At 34.0% G+C, this 24,017-nt stretch overlaps 3 protein-coding genes across 7 annotated transcripts; all 3 read right to left on the minus strand.

Annotated features, from left to right (window-relative positions):
* Window positions 1–448: 448 nt before the first annotated feature.
* Window positions 449–2,166, minus strand: LOC127073816 (uncharacterized). The gene is made up of 5 exons (XM_051015043.1): window positions 1,914–2,166; window positions 1,769–1,818; window positions 1,450–1,573; window positions 1,256–1,354; window positions 449–1,162 (listed from the first exon to the last, which is right to left on the minus strand). The coding sequence occupies exons 1-5, from the start codon at window positions 2,080–2,082 to the stop codon at window positions 543–545; spliced, it is 1,062 nt and encodes a 353-aa protein (XP_050871000.1). The 5' UTR covers window positions 2,083–2,166; the 3' UTR covers window positions 449–542.
* A 10,610-nt stretch (window positions 2,167–12,776) lies between these two features.
* Window positions 12,777–14,016, minus strand: LOC127136260 (ABC transporter A family member 7). The gene is made up of 5 exons (XM_051062843.1): window positions 13,999–14,016; window positions 13,620–13,748; window positions 13,417–13,522; window positions 13,157–13,245; window positions 12,777–13,076 (listed from the first exon to the last, which is right to left on the minus strand). The coding sequence occupies exons 1-5, from the start codon at window positions 14,014–14,016 to the stop codon at window positions 12,777–12,779; spliced, it is 642 nt and encodes a 213-aa protein (XP_050918800.1).
* Window positions 13,041–18,472, minus strand: LOC127073818 (ABC transporter A family member 6). 5 transcript variants are annotated; one of them, XR_007785870.1, is made up of 17 exons: window positions 18,291–18,470; window positions 17,883–18,207; window positions 17,686–17,765; window positions 17,398–17,593; window positions 17,070–17,186; window positions 16,861–16,985; window positions 16,363–16,713; window positions 16,038–16,200; window positions 15,838–15,963; window positions 15,645–15,728; window positions 15,111–15,472; window positions 14,586–14,786; window positions 14,257–14,366; window positions 14,077–14,161; window positions 13,620–13,748; window positions 13,157–13,245; window positions 13,041–13,076 (listed from the first exon to the last, which is right to left on the minus strand). XR_007785870.1 is itself a non-coding variant. In XM_051015045.1 (14 exons), the coding sequence occupies exons 1-13, from the start codon at window positions 18,354–18,356 to the stop codon at window positions 14,268–14,270; spliced, it is 2,295 nt and encodes a 764-aa protein (XP_050871002.1). In that variant the 5' UTR covers window positions 18,357–18,470; the 3' UTR covers window positions 14,059–14,161; window positions 14,257–14,267. The 5 variants fall into 5 exon arrangements, 1 of the variants encoding a protein (XP_050871002.1); XR_007785871.1 differs by lacking the exons at window positions 13,041–13,076; window positions 13,157–13,245 and having other exon boundaries at window positions 13,696–13,748; window positions 14,094–14,161; XM_051015045.1 differs by lacking the exons at window positions 13,041–13,076; window positions 13,157–13,245; window positions 13,620–13,748 and having other exon boundaries at window positions 14,059–14,161.
* Window positions 18,473–24,017: the final 5,545 nt, after the last annotated feature.

Genomic DNA, 24,017 nt, shown 5'->3' on the forward strand with positions numbered 1-24,017 from the left:
GCATAGATCCTTAATAATTTCGTCAAACTTAACAATATTGTTATTTGTCGGTTGAGGTAGAATTTATGAGCTAAATTAAAATATTTTATTGTTGTAATTTATTAAGTGATTGTCACTATTTTTTAAGTATAAAGTGGTTGTTACTATTCTATGATTTTATTTAAACGAGAGTCAAAATTATAATTAATTATTATCTTTTTATTAAAGTGTTGAAAAATATTTTTGTTACAGTTTTGAAGTAACAACTTTATTTTTTTTATTTTGTATGTAAGTAGCCTAAAAATCAAAGGGTTTGACCATTTTCTTTCATGTTAATACTCATTTCCTTCATCTAATCACGATACTGCTAAATTGCATACAAGTAGGTTGTATAACAACTTTAAAATATGAAGTTCAGCGCAGAGGATAACAGTTCATATAAAAAATAAAATAGAAAGATAAGAAGATATGTGATAAATATGTGAAGTATCCTCATTGTTTAGGTAAAAATAATGACACTGTAAATCACGTGACAAATGGAAGAAAAAGATTCAGAAATAAATCTAGTTGGCTGTGAATCTATAAACCATGATATGCTTGTAAGTCTCTCCAGGCTTCACAATCTGAGATGGAAAGTTAGGCAAATTCACTGAATCTGGGAAACCCTGTGTCTCCAAAGCAATGCCACCATATTTGTGATATGTAGCTCCATTCTTTCCTTTAGTATCACCCAACATACCACTAGTATAGTATTGCAACCCAACTTGGTTTGACCACAACTCCATTTTCCTCCCTGAGACAGGATCTCTCACCACAACATTTTTGCTCAAGTGACTCTGACCACTCTTGTCCAACGCGTAGTTAATGTCGTATAAACCAGGAAGATCGTTAATTCGACTTCCAACTTCTTTTGGTGTAAGGAAATCATATGGCGTGTTGGCCACGGGTTGGAGTTTGCCTGTTGGGATGAGTTTATCGTCTACTGGCGTGATGTTTGAACCAAAGATTTGAACCGTGTGTGATAGAATGTCGCCACTGTCGTGTCCTCTTAGGTTCCAGTAGGTATGTTGTGCTAGATTCACCGGTGTCGGTTTGTCTATTGGCATGGCAGTCATTTTCACACCCAATATGCGTTTTTCAAGTAACATGTAAGTCACTCTTACCTCAAGCTTTCCAGGAAAACCTGTCAAGTTTTCACAGAAAATCTTACCACCGTTAGCGATCAATTGCATTCAAGATCCTTTTGAAAAACTTTGTGAATAATCAAATGACCGACCTTGCTCGCCATCGGAACTGTTGTAGGCAAATGTGATATGACTGTCTTCCTTGTGGTAATCCACTGTCCATACATTATCACCGAACCCTTTCGTGCCACCTGCAAGTTCATCACTCAATAACAATCAATCAGAAAATCTGCATAATCATGAACCATTGCAAGCATAGAATAAGAAATCATTACCAGAAACCTACCGTGGAGTGTGTTCCCGTGATCATTTGCCGGCAACTTGTATGTTTTACCATCCAAAGTGAATTGAGCTCCTCCAATCCTATTAGCCACACGCCCGATAGTAGCACCAAAGTAACATGTATCAGTCTGCAACAAATTTCAACCTTTCATGTATTAATCTCACTGTAACAACTAATCTCAACAAATGATATATTCCTATAACACAAACACATTACAATTTTTTGATAACTTTTCATCAAGCACCATGAATGCATAATTTTCTTTGTTAAAAATCATAACCTAAATCAGTTAAAACAATAAACAATGAATTGATCATCATACCTCATAGGACTCAATGGAATCATAACCAAGAACAATATCATCTAATTTCCCTGTAAAATTGAATCAAAAAGAAAATGTTAATGTATGACATTATTAGAGCAAAAGTAATTCAGATTCAGAATTGAAATCAAACAACAAAACAAACCATGTTTATCAGGTGCAAAAACAGAAACAATTGAAGCACCATAGTTTGTCAAATTAAGCCTCAAATCTCCTCTCTTCAATTCATAAAAATCAATTTTTTTATTTTCCTTTGCATGAACAAGAACCACAAGGCCCAAGAGAAAATAAGACAATAAGGATACTTTAGACATTATTGAAAAAGGTTTCTCAAACACTTTCACAATAACGATGAACCCAAAGCATGGAAAGAGACATGTATAGGGAGGAAATGGGACCCACAAAAATCGGATTTAAATTCCAAATTAGCGTTTAATGTTATTATTGGATAAGTTTTGGATTTTTGTAAAGAAAGTTGTTATGGCATATGCGTCGTTGCCACAAATACCTAACATAGACATAATTTTCAAACAGTTTCTATGTTTCGACTTTGACCCGTTCAATGTAGTTAAATTGTGATTTTCTGGATATTTATCCTAAGTGATTCAAATGACCATTTTAAGCATATTAATAAAAATGAATAAATAAAAGAGAGAATGTATTTTTATTAAAGTATATTTATTATGTATCGAGAATAATAAAAATAATATTGATTAAAAAATAAAAAATTTAAAAAATATTAAAAATTAAAATAAATCACTTATTTTTTAAATACTATTTTATTTCAAGTGAAACCATAATATTAGGATTAATATTAATATTAGTGTTTTGTTTTATCTCGGTTGTTAATAAGTGAATCTGTTACACTTCGTGTCTAATTTTAGTGATAATTAAATTAATTTAGTGTGAATTGATTTATATAAAATTGATTTTGAATAAAAGTAAATTGAAAAGAATATTATTTTTAATACATGTGATTTTTCAGAGATTTAGGATTTAAATAAACCAGTGTTAAACTTTTTTAGTGAAAGTTTTTATCTTTGATTTAAGAAATTAGTGTAGGAAAAAATATCTAATTTGAATAAAAGCAATTCACGTGGCATTTTACAATAGCAAAAACAAAAGTTTAAATTAATGATAATGGATATTCTTGGAAATCTATGATAATCTTTAGCTACTCTGATATAACTGATAAATATGATATAAGTGTTTTGTCTCATACTCGTGTATTCACAAAATAGATTATTTGCCGATTATGAGATATATTCACAAATATCCATATATACTATGTTTTTATTAAAAAAATCTTTATCACTTAAATTGTTTTATCCTCTTTTAAAACACATAAAGTTTTCAGATATTTACTTTTTTTAATTTAACAATTAATCAAGGTGAAGAAGATGAAAATAGAAGAAGAGAAGTGAGAATAATAAATCTCCATTATTATGTTAAAACGTTACAATAAAATAGTTGCACATATTGTACTACAATACTTCGTGGATATAATTGTTGACAACTACATTACTATATATATACAAATAATAATGTCACGTAAGTAAAATACTAAAATGTTGAATTACTCTTCAACACCATCCGTTAATTTAGGATTTAATTAATCAAAACTAATAACATCAATTTTATCCCTTAAGTGGAGAAATTGACCAGTCTTGATCGCTTTGGTTAAAACATCTGCCAGCTGCTTCTTGGTGCTACAGTGCATAACTTCTAGCACTCCATTCTGAACCTGACTTCTCATAAAATGAAAATTAGTTTCAATATACTTGTTTCTCCCATTCAACACTGAGTTCTTGGCAAGATTGATTGCAGACTTGTTATCAATCATCAACTTTAGATGCTTGTTTACCTTAACCTTCAGATCTTGCAGTAAATTCAGAAGTCAAACAGCTTGACATGCAGCCACAACACCTGCAATATATTCAGCTTCATAGGTTGACAAAGCAACAATCAGTTGCTTCTTGGAACACCAAGAAATAGGACTTCCCAGATACTTAAACAAATATCCAGAAGTACTTCTTCTGTCAAATCTGTCTCCACACCAATCAGAGTCTGAGTAACACATCAGCTATGTATTAGTCTTCTTTCTAGAAGGCAATAAAACTCCATACTTCAGAGTCCCTTTAATATACCTCAAAATTCTGACAACAACTTGGTAATGAGACCACTTAAGTTTACTCATGAACCTACAAACCATTCCAACTGCATAGCAAATGTCAGGTATGGTATTACACAAATACCTCAGAGATCCAACAAACTACTTGAAAGTTGTGGAATCTACATCATCACCTTCAGAATCAGAATCCAATTTGTGATTTGTTTCGGACGGTGTGACAGCAGTCTTACAATTCAGCATCTCAAATCTCTTCAGAAGCTCAAGTTCATATTTCAGCTGATGCAAAATTAGACCCTTCTCAGAGTACATAAACTCCATCCCTAGGAAATATGTCATCTTTCCTAGATCAGTTATCTTAAATTCATTCATCAACACCTTCTTGAACTTAGCTATATCATGTTCACAACTCCCTGTTAGCAATATGTCATCAATATACATACACACCAAAATCATATTGCCTTCAGAAGTATATTGAACATAAATTTCATACTCTATCTCACACTTTTTGAATTCTTGTAGCTTGAAAAATGAATCAATTTTTAGATTCCAAGCTCTAGGAGCTTGTTTAAGTCCATACAAGGCTTTATGCAACTTGTACATCATCCCTTCCTGATTATTTTTCAAAAATCCAGGAGGTTGTGACACGTATACCTTTTCTTGCAATGGACCATTCAGAAATGCAGATTTCACATCTAAATGCATTAGAGGCTAATTCCTGTTAGCAACTATTGCAATTACTAGTCTGATTGTCTCATGTCTTGCTACAAGATCAAACACTTTAAAGTAATCTAATATGAGTTTCTGTAGGAAACCTTTTGCTACTAACCTTACTCTGTGTTTTCCAATTGATCCATATGGCTTCAATTTCTCCTTGAAAACCTATCTGACGTTGATAGTTTTCTTGTCCTTTGGAAGCTTAGTCAACTCTCAAGTCTTGTTTCTTTCTATTGCCTCGAGTTCTTCTTTCATGGACCTCAACCACACTTTCTTCTTAAGTGCTTCTTCAACACTGACTGGTCCAGAATCTACTAACATGGAACATTGAATGACTTCTTCCTCCGAGTCTACTTTAGTATCTTGCAACATGTCTAACTCTACAAATCTCCTTGGAATGCTTCTGATTCTTTATGGCCTCTAAACTTGTTCAGAATGTTCTTCAGATGCTGGAACCACAAAAGTAACACCTTCAGAGGCATGAACACCTTCAGAGTTTGGAATATTTATAGAGTCTAAATCACCATCAGAATCTGGCTCAGAATCGGATTCACCTTCAGAGCTAGGCTCGCCTTCAAAGTCACCTTCAGAATTATTTTTTGATTCTGACTCACCTTCAGAGTCAGAAATCTCTTCAGAAGTTGGCACTCTACCATAGTTGGATTGAGATTTACTCCAATCTCATGCTTCTGAGTTGGACAGTAAAGCTTATAAGCATTTTTACTGTGGTACCATACAAGCAACATAACTCTACTTCTGTCATCCAACTTACTTCTCTTAGCATCTGGAACATGTTTGTAGCAAACAGAATCAAACACCTTCATATGGCTCACACATTGCTTATCTCCAATCCACTTCTTTAAAGGAACACTTTCCTTCAGCTTCTTGGTTGGACACTTGTTGAGCACATATGTTGAGGTGGCAACAGTTTCTCCCCACAAAGTGTGAGGTAGCTTCTTCTCCTTCAACATGCTCATTGTCATATCAAGCAAAGTTTGGTTTCTTCTTTCAGCAAGACCATTGTGTTGAGGATTTTATGAAGGAGTCACCTCATGCTCAATTCCATTCTCCTCACAGAAATTTCCGAACTCTGTAGTTATACTCACCTCCACCATCAGTTTTTAGACTTTTCAGCTTCTGGCCACTATAATTCTCAGTCTTGATTCTGAATTTCTTAAATTCAACAAACATCTCATGTTTGAACTTTATAAGGGATATCCATGTCATTCTTGTGAACTCATCAACAAATGACACAAAGTATTTATTTCTTCCAAGTGAAGGTACTGGAAATGGTCCACACACATCAGAATGCACCACACCGAGAGCATGTTTTGCTCTTGGAGGCATTTCATATGCAAATGGTAGTCTTGGTTGCTTCTCTCTCATGCACACATTGCATGACTTTTCTGGCTTCTTAATTGCAGGAATTCCATGTACCAACTTCTTTGAATTCAGATGCCCTAAGCTTCTGAAATTCAGATGACCAAATCTTTTGTGCCACAACTCACTTTCCTTTACAACACTTGTTGCACTCAGGCATTTAGAGTCTGCAGTTTTAACATTCATTTTGAATGTTCAATTCCTCCCATGTTCTGACTTCATAATAAACTTTTGATTACATTCATACAACTTCAAAAGATTGTCCTTCATGGTAACTGAAAATCCTTTCTCAATTAATTGACCTACACTCGTCATATTGCTTTTCATGCCACGAACATACCACATGTTCTGAATTAATGCAGTTTTACCATTATTCAGAACCACTCTGACATTTCCCATACCTTCAGCGTTGAGGTATTTATCATCAACACATTTGATATTTGTCCTCTTACCAGAGTCAAAGTCAACAAATTTGTTAATGCGTGAGACATTTTTAGTGAGGAGAGAAAGAGAGAATAAGGAAATAAAGATTGTATTATTGAATTAAATGATAATACTGAATTACAAAGTGTCTATTTATATACACCTAAGTGACTTGAATACTAAGTAAAATAACAGTAACAAACCCTAAATCCTAATTAGCTTTTGGCTTGGGCCATACTACTCAATTTGGATTATATCTAATATCTCAATAGAGGTGTCGGAGTGGTGTTCCCTGCAACGGCTGAAGCTAGTACATTTCGGCAGAGGCGGTTTCTGCAATTTGGTATTCCGACTATTTGTAGGTGATTGCGTGTTGTTGCGGATCATTTTTTTCTTCTATTTGTGTGTGGTGTGTTTGTGTTTTCTCGTTTCTTGGTTGATTTTTCTTTCTCAGTTATTTTTTTGTGTATCACGATTTTGTGCAGAAAATCCCTGAGTGTATGTGATTTTTCACGATTTCTTCCCCATTTTCCCCTGGATTCCTTCTCAATTTATAGGAGAACTAAGACTCAATTGATATTAATCTGAATTAATAATTTGATTATATTGTTATTTTCATTTGGGAATGATCATTGAATGAAATGATTTGGACATTGAATTGTTTTGGAATGAAATGATTTGGACATGAATTATTTTTGAACGTGTGGTGATTCCTTAATATGGGAGTATCATTTCTCATTATTTTTTTATTCTTTCTTTAAAACTAAAAAACAAGACTAATACTATAATAATGACTAATGATAACAAATGATTTTTTTCCTTTAATTTTTCTTTGATAATAATAATAATAATAATAATAAAATACTTTTTTTTATTTTTCATAATAACTAGACAACTAATAATTAATAACAAATATTTTAGTTTTTATTTTTATTTTTGGACTAAAAATGCATTAAAATAAATAATATAATAATTATTTTAAAATATTTAACAAAAAATGAAAAAATAAAAAATAAAAAATAAAAAACTCAATTTTTTATTTTAAATATGATGTAAATAAAGGTAAAACATAAAAAAAGCGAAAAAAAAAACTCTAAAATTAAGAAATGTGAGATTTGAACCCATGAGCTTTTGCTAATGACACTCACTACACTATCAATTGAACTATCTCATTCATTCAAAATGAAAGATTCCTTAAAACTATACAAAAAAAAAACCAATCAAAATTTTGGGTATGATACACACGATTTTAAACTGATGAAAGAATAGGGGTTTGAAAATTCAAATAAAATCTTTTCATTTTACTTTTGGAACATAATTTCAACAAGGTGAAATTTGAATGAATATTATGTCTACTTATTCACAAAATAGGTAGAATCAAATTAGGCAGTATAAAACTTATAAAAAAAACGGGGTTTAAAATGTTTTCAAGAATGACTGAAAATTTGTATCCTCAAAAAACATAACAAAGATTAGTTTTGAAGTTATAACAATCAACACGGATAAAAATATGGGACGCGTTTTCAAATTCATTAGAAAGATATTAGGGTTTTCAAACCAAAGTTGACGTATGAAACTCTTGCAACTCAAAATTAGAATAGGGACAACTAAACAATTTTAGAAACAAAATTATTACTAATTCAGAGCTAAATCGAATTTTAGAAAAAGAGAAAATCAGAATTTCAAATACAATTGAGAGTTAGTATTTTCATACTTATCCTTATGTATGATACTTACGTATCATTTTCATGTACCATTTATGACACCGCTACGTATTATTCTAGACATGTATGTATGAGGTGTTATAGTTGGTATCAGAGCAGGTGAATTCTCAACTTAGCCATGAAACATCATAAGTCAATTCAATTATGCCTCAGATGTGTAATTTTCAGCATGAACCCTTATGTCTTACTTATGGCATTGAGCCTTATCAATTTAATTTCGTGCGTAGGATAGACAAGAGGATGGATGATAGACGTAGAGGTTCTAGAAGGCCTAGGACCAAGAATATGGAACTTGAAGTGGAAACTGGGAATGTAGAACAACCATATACCCAAGTACTACAACAGATGCAACAACAAAATCAAATGATGATGCAGGGTATGCATGGGCAACAACAACCCCATCTTGCTCCATAGCATTTTGCAAGGACCGAGTTTCGTGCATTTTTTAGAATGAATCCACCAGAGTTCCTAGGTGGCCTTGACCTAGTGGCGGCTCATGGTTGGTTGGCTGGTATGAAAAGAGTATTCCAAGTTGTTCCTTGTAGTGGAGAAGAGAAAGTAATTTTTGTTCCACAAATGTTGAACTGACCAGCTATCAGATGGTGGAATACTGCATCTATTTTTATGACTTCTCAGATGATTCCAAAAGATTGTCAACACTTCAAGGTGACTTTCTTAGAGAAGTATTACCCTAATAGTCTGCGGGCGCAGAAAGAGAGAGAATTCCAATAATTCAAGCAAGGTAATATGTTAGTGGCTAAGTATGTAGAGATATTTGAAGGCATGGATGCTTATTCCAAGCAAGTAGCCTATGAACTTGATGAGCTATGGAAGATAGACCAGTTATTGTTTGGGCTAAGAGCAAACATTACCCATAATATGGCCCAGAGGGAGTTCACCACTTATGTTGAATGTTTGAGGCAATGTTATATTTTTGGCAGGTCAAACGGGTTAGACCATGAACTGAAGGGTAGAGTGGTCCTGTATGATCATCGAACCATAGTTGTAATTGACCCGGTAAAATCCTGTGTGACTCGACCATTTCACTGGTCAGACCAGTGAACCGGTGGATTTCTTGATCTGGTGGATTTATCTTTTTATGTTTATTATTTTTTTAGCTTAACTATAATTTTGATCCCCCTATTTTATTTTTTCTTAAGTTTTAGTACTCTGTTTTAAAATCCGATTTTATTAATATTTATAAATATGTTAATAATTTATAATAGCTAAATAAAATTAAAATTATAAAAATGAAATCTTGTCAACTTTTAAGAATCAGACATGTAATCTTTCAAAATTATTAGGATTGCAGTTTACCAACTGCACCATAAATCTCTTTGATGTTTAATTTGGTTAAAGAGAAGAGAGTTATATATTCTATAATTATATGATTACAATTCTCATAAAACTTATTTATTATTAATCCTATAATATAATACTAATATAATAAATCTAAAATGTTAGAAAATTAATTATGATATCCTATAATATCATTACAATTCTCAGCATACATATCGTCTGAGTAACACCCTAATGCTTTATTTGAGTGATTAAATAGGAGATTGATGGTGCATTTACCATACTAATAGAACGTTTAAGAGTTAATTGATCCAATTAGTGATCGGGAAAAAATGGTCTTTTCTCCCCCTTAAATATAAATAGAGTTCTAAATTTCCATCTCATTCTATTCCTCACTTTTCCTTGATGCAAGATCAGAACTTGAGAGAATTGTGAGAGCTTTCACGTGAAAAAGAGGAAAAGAGGATAGCAAGTCAAGCTTCTTCAATATTCATCTCATTTGCATGTGCAAGCATCATCACCAACCTCTTTCTCCTCTAATTCAGCCCTAATACCAAGGCGAGTCCTTAGTTAGGACTTGGGGTTAGAAATTAGGGCTTGCATGATAATGGCCGGGGTTTGTGAAAATTGCTTGAAATCATTCAGTTGCATGCCTAATTTCTTAAATGTGTTATTAATTCTCTTGCATGTTGAACTTATAACCTTGTATGACGAAATCCATGTATATTATGTTATGAAATTGCCTCTTTGTATTTCTAAAGTTGTGTTTTCTGCATTTTTTGCTGCTCTTGCCTAATGAGAGAAGGCTTCGCCCAACGAGCCTTCATAAGCATGGGAATTCTAGGTTGTTGAGTTCTCTCCCAGCGAGAAAGGCTTCACCCAGCGAGCCTACTCATTTCAGGGAATGCGTTTCATTCTGTTTTAGCTCGCTTGGAGTTTGCCCTGACTTCGCCTAGCAAGTTTTTCTGGGTTTGTCTCGCTTAGGGAGCGATAAATCGCCCAACGAGAAGGTGCTTTTAGGGAAAAGTGGAATTTCCTCCTAAGCTCGTTAGGGGCTCGCTCAGGTGTCGCACAATGAGTCTGACAGTGCAGATTTTTCCCTTAATGTTGTTTGTGACGTTTCGTAACTCAGAATAAGAATAAGATGCAGTCAGTTGCATTGGGAAACTGACACAAATTATTATGACATGGTGGGAGTTATGCTCTTAACTTCCACTATTTCTTCTCGATTGTCCGTTGTGTTCTATCTTGAACAATTGGATGTGAGTTCTATTATACGGAGGTAGTGAATGAATGAGCTTGAGTTTATAGGCATATACTATTTAAGATTCACTTGTATAATTAGTAATGAACGCATGTGTAATTACTATGTGAAATAGTTAATAGTGAGAATAAACCATAGGTAGAATAATTACGTATTAATCGTGGATAGGTGTCCTGTTTGTGGATGAACTCGTGAAGAATAGGTATACTACTCGTGTTATAGTTCGACTAAAGATTGGAATCTACCGTAGTGTAATTCCAGCATTTCTCTTGCCAAGGGAAAAAAATGAGCACAACCGCATTCCTCTGCACTTTAAAGTAAGTCCCAATAAGGTTATGGAATCACAATGACGGTATTCCATCTGTTTTCCTTCATTGGGCAGCGAGTCTGATATATTCATGGTGATATGACGCAGACGTGCGATACATGTAATTCTCGTCGTCTATCGGCATAGAGGACAATATACAGTGTATTCATGAGTGGTAGGAAATTATGCAGACTTCATCGATTTCACCTTAGTAGAGTGAAAGTGTGTTGCATGCATCTGGATAAGGTCAGTTTATCCTCTAGAGTCTAGTGGACTCATAAGATAGGAGGGAAGATAGGAGGGTTCACTGAGATTTAGTAATCTCACCCTAATGTTGTTGATTCTTTTCAGGTAGCTTGAGGCAGGACAAAGGAAATAAAGGAAATGGTAAGATGACTTGATGGCTTGAAGATGTTTCAGTAGTAGAGTTCTTCCGCTGTGTTTTGAGCTTTTCAACCTTATTCTTGAAATTATGTATTAATACTATCAGTGTTGTACTATTTTAGCCATGATGTATTCGACTTTTGTACTTTGTACTAATACTATTACTTATACATAAACTTATGAATGATTTTCATGTAACATTTATGACACCATTACGTATTATTCCATAGACGTGTATGTATGAGGCGTTACATAGAGCTTCTTTGTTTTAAATTTAAAAAAAAAAAAAGATTTTTTCTTTGTATTTTCAAAAATAATTTTTATAAAAATATTTTTCAAAATATTACAATTTTTTAAATTTATTTTATCTAAATTAAAAGATTAATTTTGAAATCCTATAATATAAACATACATTTTATTCGTAATTATAATTTTTTTTAAAGTTATATTGAAAAAATAATTTTATAAAAAGCTATTTAAAATAACTTCAAAATTAAATGATTTTTTAAAATTTTAATATTCAAACCAAATTTAAGAATAACTAAAATAATATTCAAATTAAAATAATATTTTAAGAATAACTATTCAAAATAAATTTTTATAAAAAAAATTATAAATTAATTTTAGAGATTAATTACTATACTGTCAGTGTAAAAATCAAACTTCTTTTAATATCCGTTTGTATTACTTTATAGATTTTTAAAATAAAAATCAAATTTTTTTTAATATCCGACGTCTATGATTAACTGATGGTGTATTTCAATTAAACTCTTAATGTTACATAAAAATATCTAATAATATAAAAATCATTTTTTTTAAAAAAACTAAAATAACGAGTCCATAATCTACTATAAATTCATAAATTATTTATGCTTCCTCCACAAGTTATAATCCGTGGCTCCATCAGTGGCCCTAAAGATACACTAGTGCCACTTTTGTTTTGTTCAATTGCAACGATAATAGATTCTACCATTGTTACCTTAGGTAGAAGATTGAATTTTATTATTATAATTGTTTATCCCGGTGAAAAAAGAAATTTCTTCAGAGAATCTGAAAATACATTTTCTGATTCACCATCTTTACACCAAAATACCATTTTAAGTAACAATCACTTCATATTTTTTCTTAAAATTTAATTTGAAGATACACTTTTGGATTCATCCTATACCCATTTACAGTAAATTCATACTTAAATTAATCACTTTCATTTTGTCAAAAGAAAAAATAATACCTAAATATCGGAGACTACTACAAATTTCTTAACTCTTTCCTCCTTTTGATATTACTCTCAAACAGAGAAAATATTAGAGACAAATCACACCAACGCTTGTTTGTATAGTAGAGTACACATATAATACATAGCCTTGCATAATGTGTAAAAATTACGACAAGGTATCAAATGCATGAGCCTCACGTGCAACCTTAATAAAGACATCTTCTAATGTGGTGTCAGCTAAACCCCATGCAACAACAGTGAAGTTTCTTTTCGCAACTTCAACAGCTCGGAATACATTCGCTATTTTAACATCCTCTTTTGGCAGCTCGAATTTTTGTGTACCAGAGAGATGATATATCTTGTTGGCATTTGGGGTGAGCTGTTGTACAATGTTCTCCACATCCTTCTCGTGATCGGAAGATGTTGTCATTGTGAACACATAGATTCCTCCATATCTCGCTTTCAGCTATGACAAAACAACAAAAGTACGATTCAAGTTTGCACTTTCTATTTGGCAGTAATTTGAAAAAAAACAGTATAATGTACCTCTTTTGGATTTCCAATGCACTGCAAGCTAGCATTTACAAATATTCCTAATCGATCACATAGTGCCTCTGCCTCTTCCATAGAATGTGCTGAAAGCAAAAAAAATCAAGATTTAACAATCTGTTTATGTAGAGAGAGAAATAAATATTTACTTCAAGTTGTTAGGGAATCAAATCTAAAACAGGCTAATACATCTAAAGCATAAACGAACAAGAAGCATAATATATTGCTAATAAGTCCATGAAAGAGGGCTAGAATACTGGTCAGAATGATCGCACGATCCCGTTTTGCAAGCCTGATAACATTCCATAGGCATTTTCTTGTAGCAGGGTCTAATCCAGTACCCGGCTCATCCATATAAACAACCTAAATTTAAATTAGCACGTACAGAATAAGAAAACTTTAATCTTCTTCTTTAATTCAAAATAAAATGATCAAATTGGGTTGAAAAGAAAAAACAAACTTTGGGGTCCCCAATCAATGAAATTGCAACACTAAGCCTCCTCTTCATCCCTCCACTGTATTTTCCAGATTGTTTATCAGCAACCCCTCCATGGAAAAGGTTTAAACTCTTCAAAGATTCTTCTACTGCCTGTAACAATAGAATGGAAGATAAATAGTTAATATTAAGAGAAAGTTGTTCAAATTGCATTTAACTGCAAATATCTTTTATAGATCCATACTCCTAATAGAAAAATTAGCAATAAAACTTGGTTGAGAAACATGTCGTTAAATACTCTTTTTCACGTTAACTAAATACTTAGGAAAAACTAACAATGATATGGAATGATGTTTTTCTACATACTGTTGTCTAAAAACATCGCACAAGAATTATGAAATACCGTATTTTCCAATTTCATTTCTCTAACTAACCTAAAAAACCTATTTATCGCACCAGAGTTCGTGTGGAGTGAACCTACTTGAGTCAAGACGGGACCTTTAAGATTTTTAAGCCGACCATAAAAAAGTAGGTGCTCTCTACCTGTCAAGCTTTCCCACAGCAAGCTATAATATCATGAGAAATAAATTTAGAAACTGTTTCAATTGATACAAATTGGGTTTCAGAAAAAACGTAAACATTGGAAGAAACTTCTACTTACTCATGCTGTGGTCATACTCCCATGCTAGTATATATTCCATCCATGTGAGTTTTTATGTCCAGGCCTTGAACATATGCCGCACCAGATGTTGGCTTAGTGAGACCAATCATCTATAAGCATACATAAGCAGATTAGATTTATAAAATTAGAAGAATACCATTCAAAGGATAAAAAATGATTCATTGAATTATAGTAGAATTGCGTAGCAAACTGAAATGAGCATATGTATCAAAGGTCCATACATCCTTATATGAATGGACCAAGCACATATGTATCATGTAATTTTTCAAAAGTCTGAATATATTGAACAAAATCAACTTTTAACTGACCATACTGATAAAAGAAGTCTTCCCGGCCCCATTAGGACCAAGCATACCGAAGCATTCCCCTCGAGGCACAGCAAGGGACAATTCTCTCACTGCAAATTTCCCTGGATTTCCATCCCTTCCCGGATAGAACTTTTTTAGGTTGTCACAAACAATTGCATGATCAATGGTTGGCTCAAGTAGCAGCTGCTCCACCTTCTCCCTCTAAAGACAAAAAGAAGAAATCATTTAATACATTATGCTGGCAAACCGATTCATTCATCTCCAATGCTAAATATGTTAAGAACTAGTTCTTAGAGCTAAAAATCTACTTCAATAACCCCACTGGAGTTGCTTTATTGAAGTAAGACTCATTCTTTGGTGCTAAATTTTTTTATAATAAAAAATGATGTTCAAAATAGAAAAAGATTGTGTGGGAATTTCCCCCGTTATTGCAGTCTAATGTTAGGAGGCTGAATGCTGCATTTGGGATGCCTTAATTCTTAATCCATAATAAGATTTCATTTATTCAATAAATATAAAGCTAACCTCTTGCATGACATCTGGTTTCTCCATCTGAACCAAAACTTTTGACCCCTGCCTTTGAATACTGAGCGTCTTACATGATGAAAGAGGTTTTTTTTGAAATCCTTTCAAGAAGAAAAGTGGCCTTTTTCCACTTCCTGTCGAAAACACTTGATCGATGTAATAAGCAACAAAAAGTACTACTATCCACTCAGCAAACATTATAATTAAGACCTCTTTCATGCCATTTGCGCTATCACTCAGATCATGCCACCGCATACCATCAGTCCCCACATTACTTCCACTGGTGGCAGACTGTGCAAACTCATACAACCCACGATATAAAGCAAACCCGGGATACAACTCCATAAAAATGATCCATCCTCCTGCACAAATTGCATATGAAATCAACAAGGTAGAATGTTTGAAGCTGCCAACAGAGGCATGTGATACATATAAAGGACACTGATGTGAAATTTATGTAGATAAAACTTCTAATCATCGTGGAAACCATGCGAACAACTTGGAATGGTATAATTCTTCAGCCATATAACTTACTTGGAAATGACGAATCTTGGATAAAGAATTGGAATAGAAACCCGGATAATAGCCCGGTTCCAAAGATACCTATATATGCGGTTACTGCAAATAGTATACATACAAGTCAGTAGTGAGATCTGAGAACTTGAAGTAGCTATCAACAATATTAACACTCTTTATTGTAAACAACTTGAAGTAGTTATAAATAAACCTGTAGCAGTCTTGACACTTGAAAAAAAGGAAGCCAACAGAAATGCCAATGTAATTTGTAAGTTTATATAGATGAAATAAAACACGAATTGGATGCTGTAGTCATTCAAGGTAAAGAATTTCAGTCCTGAAAATGAAGTCGGTAACATTAGATAGAACAGGAAAATGTCGAGAACAGACAGTTAATGGTTATGTTCTTACCTAATACTGAGCCAAATGTCACAAAACACAACATGTAGATCACTGATAAGGCAAGAAAATAACCATATGTAATCATCCAATATGGCCCATCCCCAAGACCATGCATTTTCATCATGATTCTTAATTTTTGTTGCTTCTCATAAACCAGTGATGTCAGAACAACCTACATTAAATGCATATAGAGCTTACTCGTGCTGAACAGATAAAATCAACTAAAACATCTTTTCTGTTGTGTTTGGGTTCAATGTTAGATGCAATTGTTGACTTTGAATCCGAGCCATGTATTGTTCCATGACAAGAAAATACAAAATGAATGCATACTTACATCATGTTTACAGACATATATAGCTGATTTAGACATAGGTAAGAATATCACAGCTATTTCAAATTTCAAAATTGGCCAGTAGTTATCAATTCTGCAATACAATGTCAGTACTGTCCTCTCAGTTCTGTTAAATTCTCTAATTACACAATGTATTTCATGCTGATAAATTTCCTTAGATATTTCTGCACTTACCGGAAAGAGTTGCAGGACGACCCATGTAAAGAATAGACCGCCCAGGAGAGAAGCTATCTCAATCCTAAATGGGGTCTCAGATTTTGGCATTTCCTTAACAAACTCAAATAACATTTTGGTACCAGGTCCACGCAGAAATTGCAGGTAGGCATTTGATATCTGCATGCATAACATGCTAGTTATCATTCACTTATTTTCCAAGATTCATAGGGTTGGTTGTTGTTGTTGTTGTTACGTATACGAAAGGGATTTAGGATACCAGTGACAAGGAGGACGCAGCCATTAAAACAAGTTTTAGAAATATACCAAATTTACAGAACGAGGAATTCGCAACAATGCAGTAGGACCAAAATTAGTGACATCCTTGTAGGTTGACTTGTACCATACAGTAGCATTGAATCCGTTCTCATTTGAATTTAGAAAATCAAAAGCTGTCAAATGTCAAAACAATATATAAACATGAGTATCGATTTCTTCCACACATTATGTATGCTGAAACATAATGATAAAAGTACCTGAAAATATTGGATTGATCCGCTGTGGGGAACTTCTTTCATGACCTTCATATAACTCATTATTGATCTCAGAAGAACTGTTACGCCATAAATTTATACCATCCGCACATCCGATTTCTACATCACGGGGAAATAAATTCAACCATTAACGACAAAGTCATAGTCAAACATTGCACATCCAGGATATCCTTAGTCTACACAACTCGTGGAAACATAAAAATGGCACATTGGATTGTAAATTTCCATCATAAAACACCTGTATGCATGCACGCACGGCATCACCTATTGATTATGTTATCATACATCGCCATAGCAGGTAATTTCATACCTATATCCACGTGAAAGCCTGCTATCGTGAATGGAAATGTTTCCATATACTGCTGCGCATCAATTCCTCCTACCGAGTAAATTGGTGGGAATAGAAGGTCGTCCTGAGGGCACTTAGTTTGTACATAATAAATGGGAAGATCAGAAGTGAAAGCAGGTTCAAGAAAATTGTTGCTCTCCGGCTTTGCCTCAGATCCCTATATTATTTCCACAGTTTCACGGACGACAACAACTTAATACCCAAAATTATAGTAACATTTGAAATCTAGACATAAATAAATAAAATTACCAGCATATTTGATGCCAAACTAGCCATGATATCAGAGTAATCCATAGTTAAAACAGTCGGAAACATATTGTCAGACACAACTGTGCAAACAAAAGACATTGTGAATGTATCAAAACATAAATCATCAAAAGACACATGAAGCAATTGAAAATCGAAACATAATACTATAATAGTAACCGATTAAAAACAAGTTATACTCTGTCCAAAGGAGTGATTCTCAGCTGTGAATAGCATGGTATAAACCGGCGGATACCACGGCTTTCCGGGCGGAAGTTGCAAGAGAGGAGGCCATTCCGGTGGACTAGGAATAGCACAGGCCAAAACTTGATTCTGATCGGAATACTGAATTCCACAAAGCTTCTCTGAGTCGCTACACGTTGTGGTGTTGTTGATACAACCGCAACCGCATTTGAATTGGGGTTTATCGAATTGGTTGTCGATTAAAGGTTGGAGGAGAAAGAGAAAGACGCAGAGGATGAACGGGAATAGAATGAGGCGAATGTTTGTCTTGTTGTTGCGTTTCTTGAAAACGGAAAAATGAGTTGTGTTATGGCATGGAAGAAGCTATTTTGAATGAAGTGTGAAAGGATGATTTAGTAAAGTACCTGGAAGGTTAAGTTCTTTCTGAGAAGCGCGTTTGCTTGAGTCGAGAAAGTGGAAGAGATTGTCATCTTTTTGTGATTGTTGGACAGAGATACATGACACAAGCAGCAGTTGTAATGTATGTAATGTAACCTTTCTATTTTCAGCTAATGCAAACACTCTTACCGCGGAAAGTAAAAGTAGTATCTATGATAAAATTTATTTAGAGAAGATATTTGGATGATATTTACTAATAATAATAATACTTTATTGCACAACTACTCAATGCTTCTACATTAAGAAATCACTAAAATAGTAAGAAAGAATCTTTAGTAAATGTTTCCTTTTTCTTAAACTAGCCTCAATACACCCACACCAAGACTATTGGGATGAGTTATCCAAGAGTACTTAGATAATATAATATATAGTTACAAAACTCTTTCTCTTATTTAAAAAGTTTTTGGGTTCAAATTCAATTTTGAATATACAACCATGTTAAATTTTTAAAAAAAAAATTATTGTCCATTCTAATTCTTTCTGACTGAAAGATTAACCTATACATTTATAAATGAAAAATACTCAACAAAAAATGTTATGTTCATACGGATATTAGTGGTAAATAAAACAAGAATTTAAATTTTTAAATATCAATGTTCAAATCAATATGCTATAAGTGTGAAAATATAAACTATTTTTTTTACTTAATTTTGATTTTAGTTCAAATTAAGTATTTATGCAATAAAATATGTGATGTGTATTTATGTGATAGATATTCATGCATATATTAAATTTAATTTAAAATATGTAAGAAGGTGATACAAAATTAATATAGTCGGATCGATCTTTGAAAAGACAGAAGAAAAAGAAGGGAGTTTATAAAGAAAGACTTTTTTAAGTTATGAATATTTATTTGGTGATGTATGAAATTAAGAACAATTGTATTAAAAGATGCTAAAACTATGCAACAATATTATAAAAGTAACTTCCTTATTCATTTTGTTGGTGATCATTCCATTCACCAATATGATGAATTAACTTGTCACCATCAGATATACACTTCCATAGTTTTATTTTTTTTCAAAATTCAGTCAAAATCCAAATTTCCGATATAATTTAAATTTTTGGTAGTGTATTAAAATTTTTTAATATATATTAGAAATTCTGAATTTATCATTTTATACTAGAAATTTCAACTAAAGTGAAATTTCTGATAGTGTTATTTGTTTCAAATTTTAAACGCCGACAGTTTTGGACGACTGTGATTACACCGATAGTTTTGTGTGGTTAGTTGTTGTTTGATAAAAACATCTCAAAAGTGTCTTTTCATCAATTTTTGATCAAGGCAAAAGTGTACTTCAACGGAGCTTCGCCCCCTGTAGAGTTCAGGCTTCCCGAGTTGAAGACCGATGAAGATGTGAAGGATATGTGGAGATCATTTCGATGTAGGTTAACAAAGGGGTCGATCGAGTTGGATGCTAAGATTTCAAGGTCTGCGATGACATAATTAGGACGATGAAACGTCCAGAATCATCTGGTAGTGTCTAGGTTTTCTTATTTATCACCGTTTTTAAAAGTTATGTTTAAATTATGTAATCCATTGTCAAATGTTAGTTTATGTTGATGTTGCATGAATGGAAGATCAAAAATATCATCTAATAAAAAATTCTGATGAAGATGTCTGAGTAATGTTACATGTAATACACAAATAATACATAAAGATAACAATGTCTAAATAGCCCCCACACGGATTATGTGTGCAGCACAAGATAATCCATTATAAACCTCGTCATCTGGGTTTACCACCTTATGAGGTTATCCATAACAAATGCAATCATCTGGAGACGTTGCTGGTCATCGGCGCCAACTGTAGGAGGCGGCAGCGGCACGTCATCGACAGATACCCCATAATCAGAAGACCCAATATCATTTGTATGCTCAACATATGGGATGATGTGTGGGTGTGATACAATGAGGTACCACTTTAAGTAACCATCCTCACACTATGAAGCACGCTGAACCGGAACTGCACGATCTTTAATGGCATGACCAGAGCCGATGATGTTACTATGAAACCAACTGTTAATGCCCGCATATGGTAAATCCGGAATTGGTCGTAGGATGCTCTAAACATAACCATATTGTCGTAGACACCTCTCAGGTAAGTGTCTAGCGACCATGTTTCTCACCGCATATAACCTAAATATAAAGAAGAGTCATGAAACTCACGGTGGACTTTATGATCAGTGTATGGTGCCCATATGACATCATCCACAGTCAGTGCATCTAGCCTCCTCATGTACTCACAACACCTCTGGGATTTGATTGCTTTGCCCTCCATCTCCTCGCCTATGGGCCCCCCCACTAGAGAATGATGCACCCTCCTATCACAGATGGTGGGGAAATGCTCGGATATCTAGTACTGATATCATAACACATACACAATAAATAATAATTAATAAATGTTATTCATAAAAATTAAATAGGAAATCAACAATAAATAATAATTTCAAGTATATCTGTAACAGACTCAAATAACCAACAAGTTGTCTGGTCTCAAATATTGTCGCCACTTCAAGTACTGTATACATGATGGTCAATGCAACGTAACCCCGAGCCCAACTGGTAACGTCGAGGCTACTGAACAACCACACTTATTGGGCGTCAATATAAACACCTGACTTGTCTGCAAAAAGAGTACATGCTACTAGATGTAACATGTACACCTTAGCAGAGACCTCATATCTCAGTGTCACAATAAGCTCCTCGTATCTATCCCGAAGCCATGACACATGAAAGTGAGCTCCCCTATTGAAGTCAAACTCCTTTAGCACGACCTCCTTAGAAACTCCTAAATCTCATGTAGCAATCAAACTTGCATGCGACGAGCTAATAGCAGGAGCCGTCCAAATTCTATTGGTGATGGGGAGATGGAACAATGAGGAGACATCATTCAGGGTGACAGTGTTGGTGTAAGCCCTAGAGGTCAATACTTTTGGTACTTGTACCGAATTATTTATTAATAATAAAAGGCTTTTTCTTTATTATGTTTGTTTAATAAAGTCTCTAGAATAGATAGTCCGTTAATGTATCAAGTGTGACTTAATCATGAGATCACATTAAACATAAGGACACTATTCTTAAAGTATTTGTAGTCGAGATTTGTTGTAAAGTAGGATAACATTAAAACATTGAGATTATTATATATATATATATATATACTGATGATCACATCTCATGGATCATGGATAAGGAGTTATCAACTCTTAAACATAAGTATCAATATTAGGAGTAATATTTATACTGGATTGACCCGCTATGAGAATACTACATAAAATGTTATGCAAAGTGTCATAAGTCATTCTCATGGTGATAGTGGTGTATACCACCCTTCGACCTGAAACCACTATGGACCCTAGATGTAGAGTCGAGTGCTTTATTGTTGATCAAACATTGTTTGTAACTGGATGACCATAAAGACAGTTGATGGGTACTCCACGAAGCATGCTGAGGGACATGAGTGACCTAGTTGGAATTTGCCCATCTTGTGTAACAGGTTAAATGTCTAAGGGTCCAATATTGAACTAGACAAGGATGACACGGTATATGCCTTGTGTTCAATATAGATTGTATCCCAACTTACTCCTCATGGAACACCCCAATGGAATGGTATATCTGAGAGAAGAAATTGAACCTTGTTAGACATGGTACGATCCATGATGAATCACGTCGATCTTCCAAACTCCTTTTGGGGACATGCACTATTGACAGTAGCTTACACACTTAATCGTGTTCTATCCAAAAAGGTTGAGTAGACACCATATGAGATATGGAGTGGTAAGAAACCACATATGTCTTACATGAAGATTTGGGGTTGTGAAGTTTATGTGAAACGACAAATTTCAACTAGGCTTGAGTCTAAATCAGACAAATGCTTATTTTTGGGGTATCCTAAAGAAACAAGAGGGTATTACTTCTACAATCCTTCTGAGGGCAAAGTATTTGTTGCTCGAACTGGAGTTTTCCTAGAAACAGATTTTATTTCCAAAGGAATCAGTGGGAGGAAAGTAGAGCTTGAAGAAATTCAAGAATCACAAAGCATTGATACACCTATGGAGGATTTGGAGCAAGAAACACAAGTAGTTGTGGACGAGCAACCTGCTCAAGTAGAATAAGACCAGCGTAGGTCAAGCAGGATACTTCACCTACCTGAGAGATATGGATATCTCATAACTGATCAAGGTGATATCTTACTCATGAATCAAGATGAGCGTATGACCTACCAAGAGGTCATAACTGGTCCTGATTATGAGAAGTGGCTAGAAGCCATGAAATCTGAAATGGATTCCATGTACACAAATCAGGTTTGGACCTTGGTAGAGCCTCCTGTAGGAGTTAACCCTATAGGATGCAAGTGGGTCTTCAAAAATAAGACTAACATGGATGGTAAGGTGCATACCTATAAGGCAAAACTGGTTGCAAAAGGATATAAACAAATTCATGGGGTTGACTATGATGAAACCTTTTCACCAGTTGCAATGCTTAAATCTGTTCGGATTTTACTTGCTATCGCTGCATATCATGATTATGAAATATGGAATATGGATGTCAAAACTGCTTTCCTTAATGAGAATCTTCTTAAGGATGTGTACATGACACAACCTAAAGGATTTGACATACCAGAAGAAGACCAAAAGATATGCAAGTTATAGAGATCAATTTATGGATTGAAGAAAGCTTCCAGAAGCTGGAATATTCGTTTTGATGAAACAGTAAAACAATATGGATTCATCACGAATGAAGATGAGCCTTGTATCTACAAGAAGTTTAGTGGGATCATGATCATTTTCCTGGTATTATATGTAGATGACATATTACTCATTGGAAACGATGTCCCTACCCTGCAACAAGTAAAGACTTGGTTGGGGAAATGCTTTTCTATGAAGGACCTAGGTGAAGCAGCCTATATATTAGGAATCAGGATCTATAGAGATAGATCATAAAAACTGCTTGGCTAAGTCAGAGTACATACATAGACAAAGTGCTGAGACGCTTTAATATGCATGATTCCAAGAAAGGATTCATACATATGGAACATGGCATGTGTCTATCAAAAACAAAATCCCTTTCAACTAAGGAAGAAATGGATCACATGAATAATATTCCATATAGGATCTATCATGTATGTCATGTTATGTACTCGATTAGATGTCTCGTATGCTTTAAGTGCAACGAGTAGGTACCAATCTGATCCTGGTGATGCTCATTGGGTAGCTGTAAAGAATATCCTTAAGTATTTGAGAAGGACTAAGGACTCATTCTTGATATATGGAGGTCAGGAAGAGCTTGTTGTAATTGGATACACCGATGCTAACTTCAAGACAAATAAGGACGACTTTAGATTGCAAGTTGGTTATGTGTTCTGCTTAAATGGTGGCGCTGTGATCTAGAAAAGTTCAAAGCAAGATACTTTAAGACCCCAATTTTGACCCTAAGATCCCTCATGTTATCTCATCATATGCATTGGCTTTGGGATCACACATTGGCATCCTCCTTATGCCTCATTCATTGGGTTTGCATTGGGAGAGATCACCAAGCACATTTGATTGTATCATACCTTGTTTTTTATTATTTACTAACCAAAATGCCAAAAATATGTCTATGTATAGCTTTACTTCTTTTGTAGGTAGTGTGTGCATCCACCCATGCTCTATCAAACTCACATCTAGGGTTTAAGACCCTCAGTACAAGGA

Source organism: Lathyrus oleraceus, chromosome 4 (genome assembly GCF_024323335.1).
Source record: "Lathyrus oleraceus cultivar Zhongwan6 chromosome 4, CAAS_Psat_ZW6_1.0, whole genome shotgun sequence".
Lineage (NCBI taxonomy): Eukaryota > Viridiplantae > Streptophyta > Magnoliopsida > Fabales > Fabaceae > Lathyrus > Lathyrus oleraceus.

Excerpts from the sequence above, each read along its gene's own strand:
- LOC127073816 (XM_051015043.1), bottom strand. The coding sequence starts at position 2,082 with ATGTCTAAAGTATCCTTATTGTCTTATTTTCTCTTGGGCCTTGTGGTT. Across the intron at positions 1,819-1,913 it reads TTTTGCACCTGATAAACATG|GGAAATTAGATGATATTGTT; the intron begins GTTTGTTTTGTT and ends TCAATTTTACAG. Across the intron at positions 1,163-1,255 it reads CAGTTCCGATGGCGAGCAAG|GTTTTCCTGGAAAGCTTGAG; the intron begins GTCGGTCATTTG and ends AAAACTTGACAG.
- LOC127136260 (XM_051062843.1), bottom strand. Across the intron at positions 13,523-13,619 it reads CATTGATTGGGGACCCCAAA|GTTGTTTATATGGATGAGCC; the intron begins GTTTGTTTTTTC and ends ATTTAAATTTAG. Across the intron at positions 13,077-13,156 it reads GCATTGGAAATCCAAAAGAG|CTGAAAGCGAGATATGGAGG; the intron begins GTACATTATACT and ends GTTTTGTCATAG.
- LOC127073818 (XM_051015045.1), bottom strand. The coding sequence starts at position 18,356 with ATGACAATCTCTTCCACTTTCTCGACTCAAGCAAACGCGCTTCTCAGA. Across the intron at positions 17,766-17,882 it reads GAATCACTCCTTTGGACAGA|TTGTGTCTGACAATATGTTT; the intron begins GTATAACTTGTT and ends TTGTTTGCACAG. Across the intron at positions 15,964-16,037 it reads GACATTTGGCTCAGTATTAG|GACTGAAATTCTTTACCTTG; the intron begins GTAAGAACATAA and ends CTTCATTTTCAG.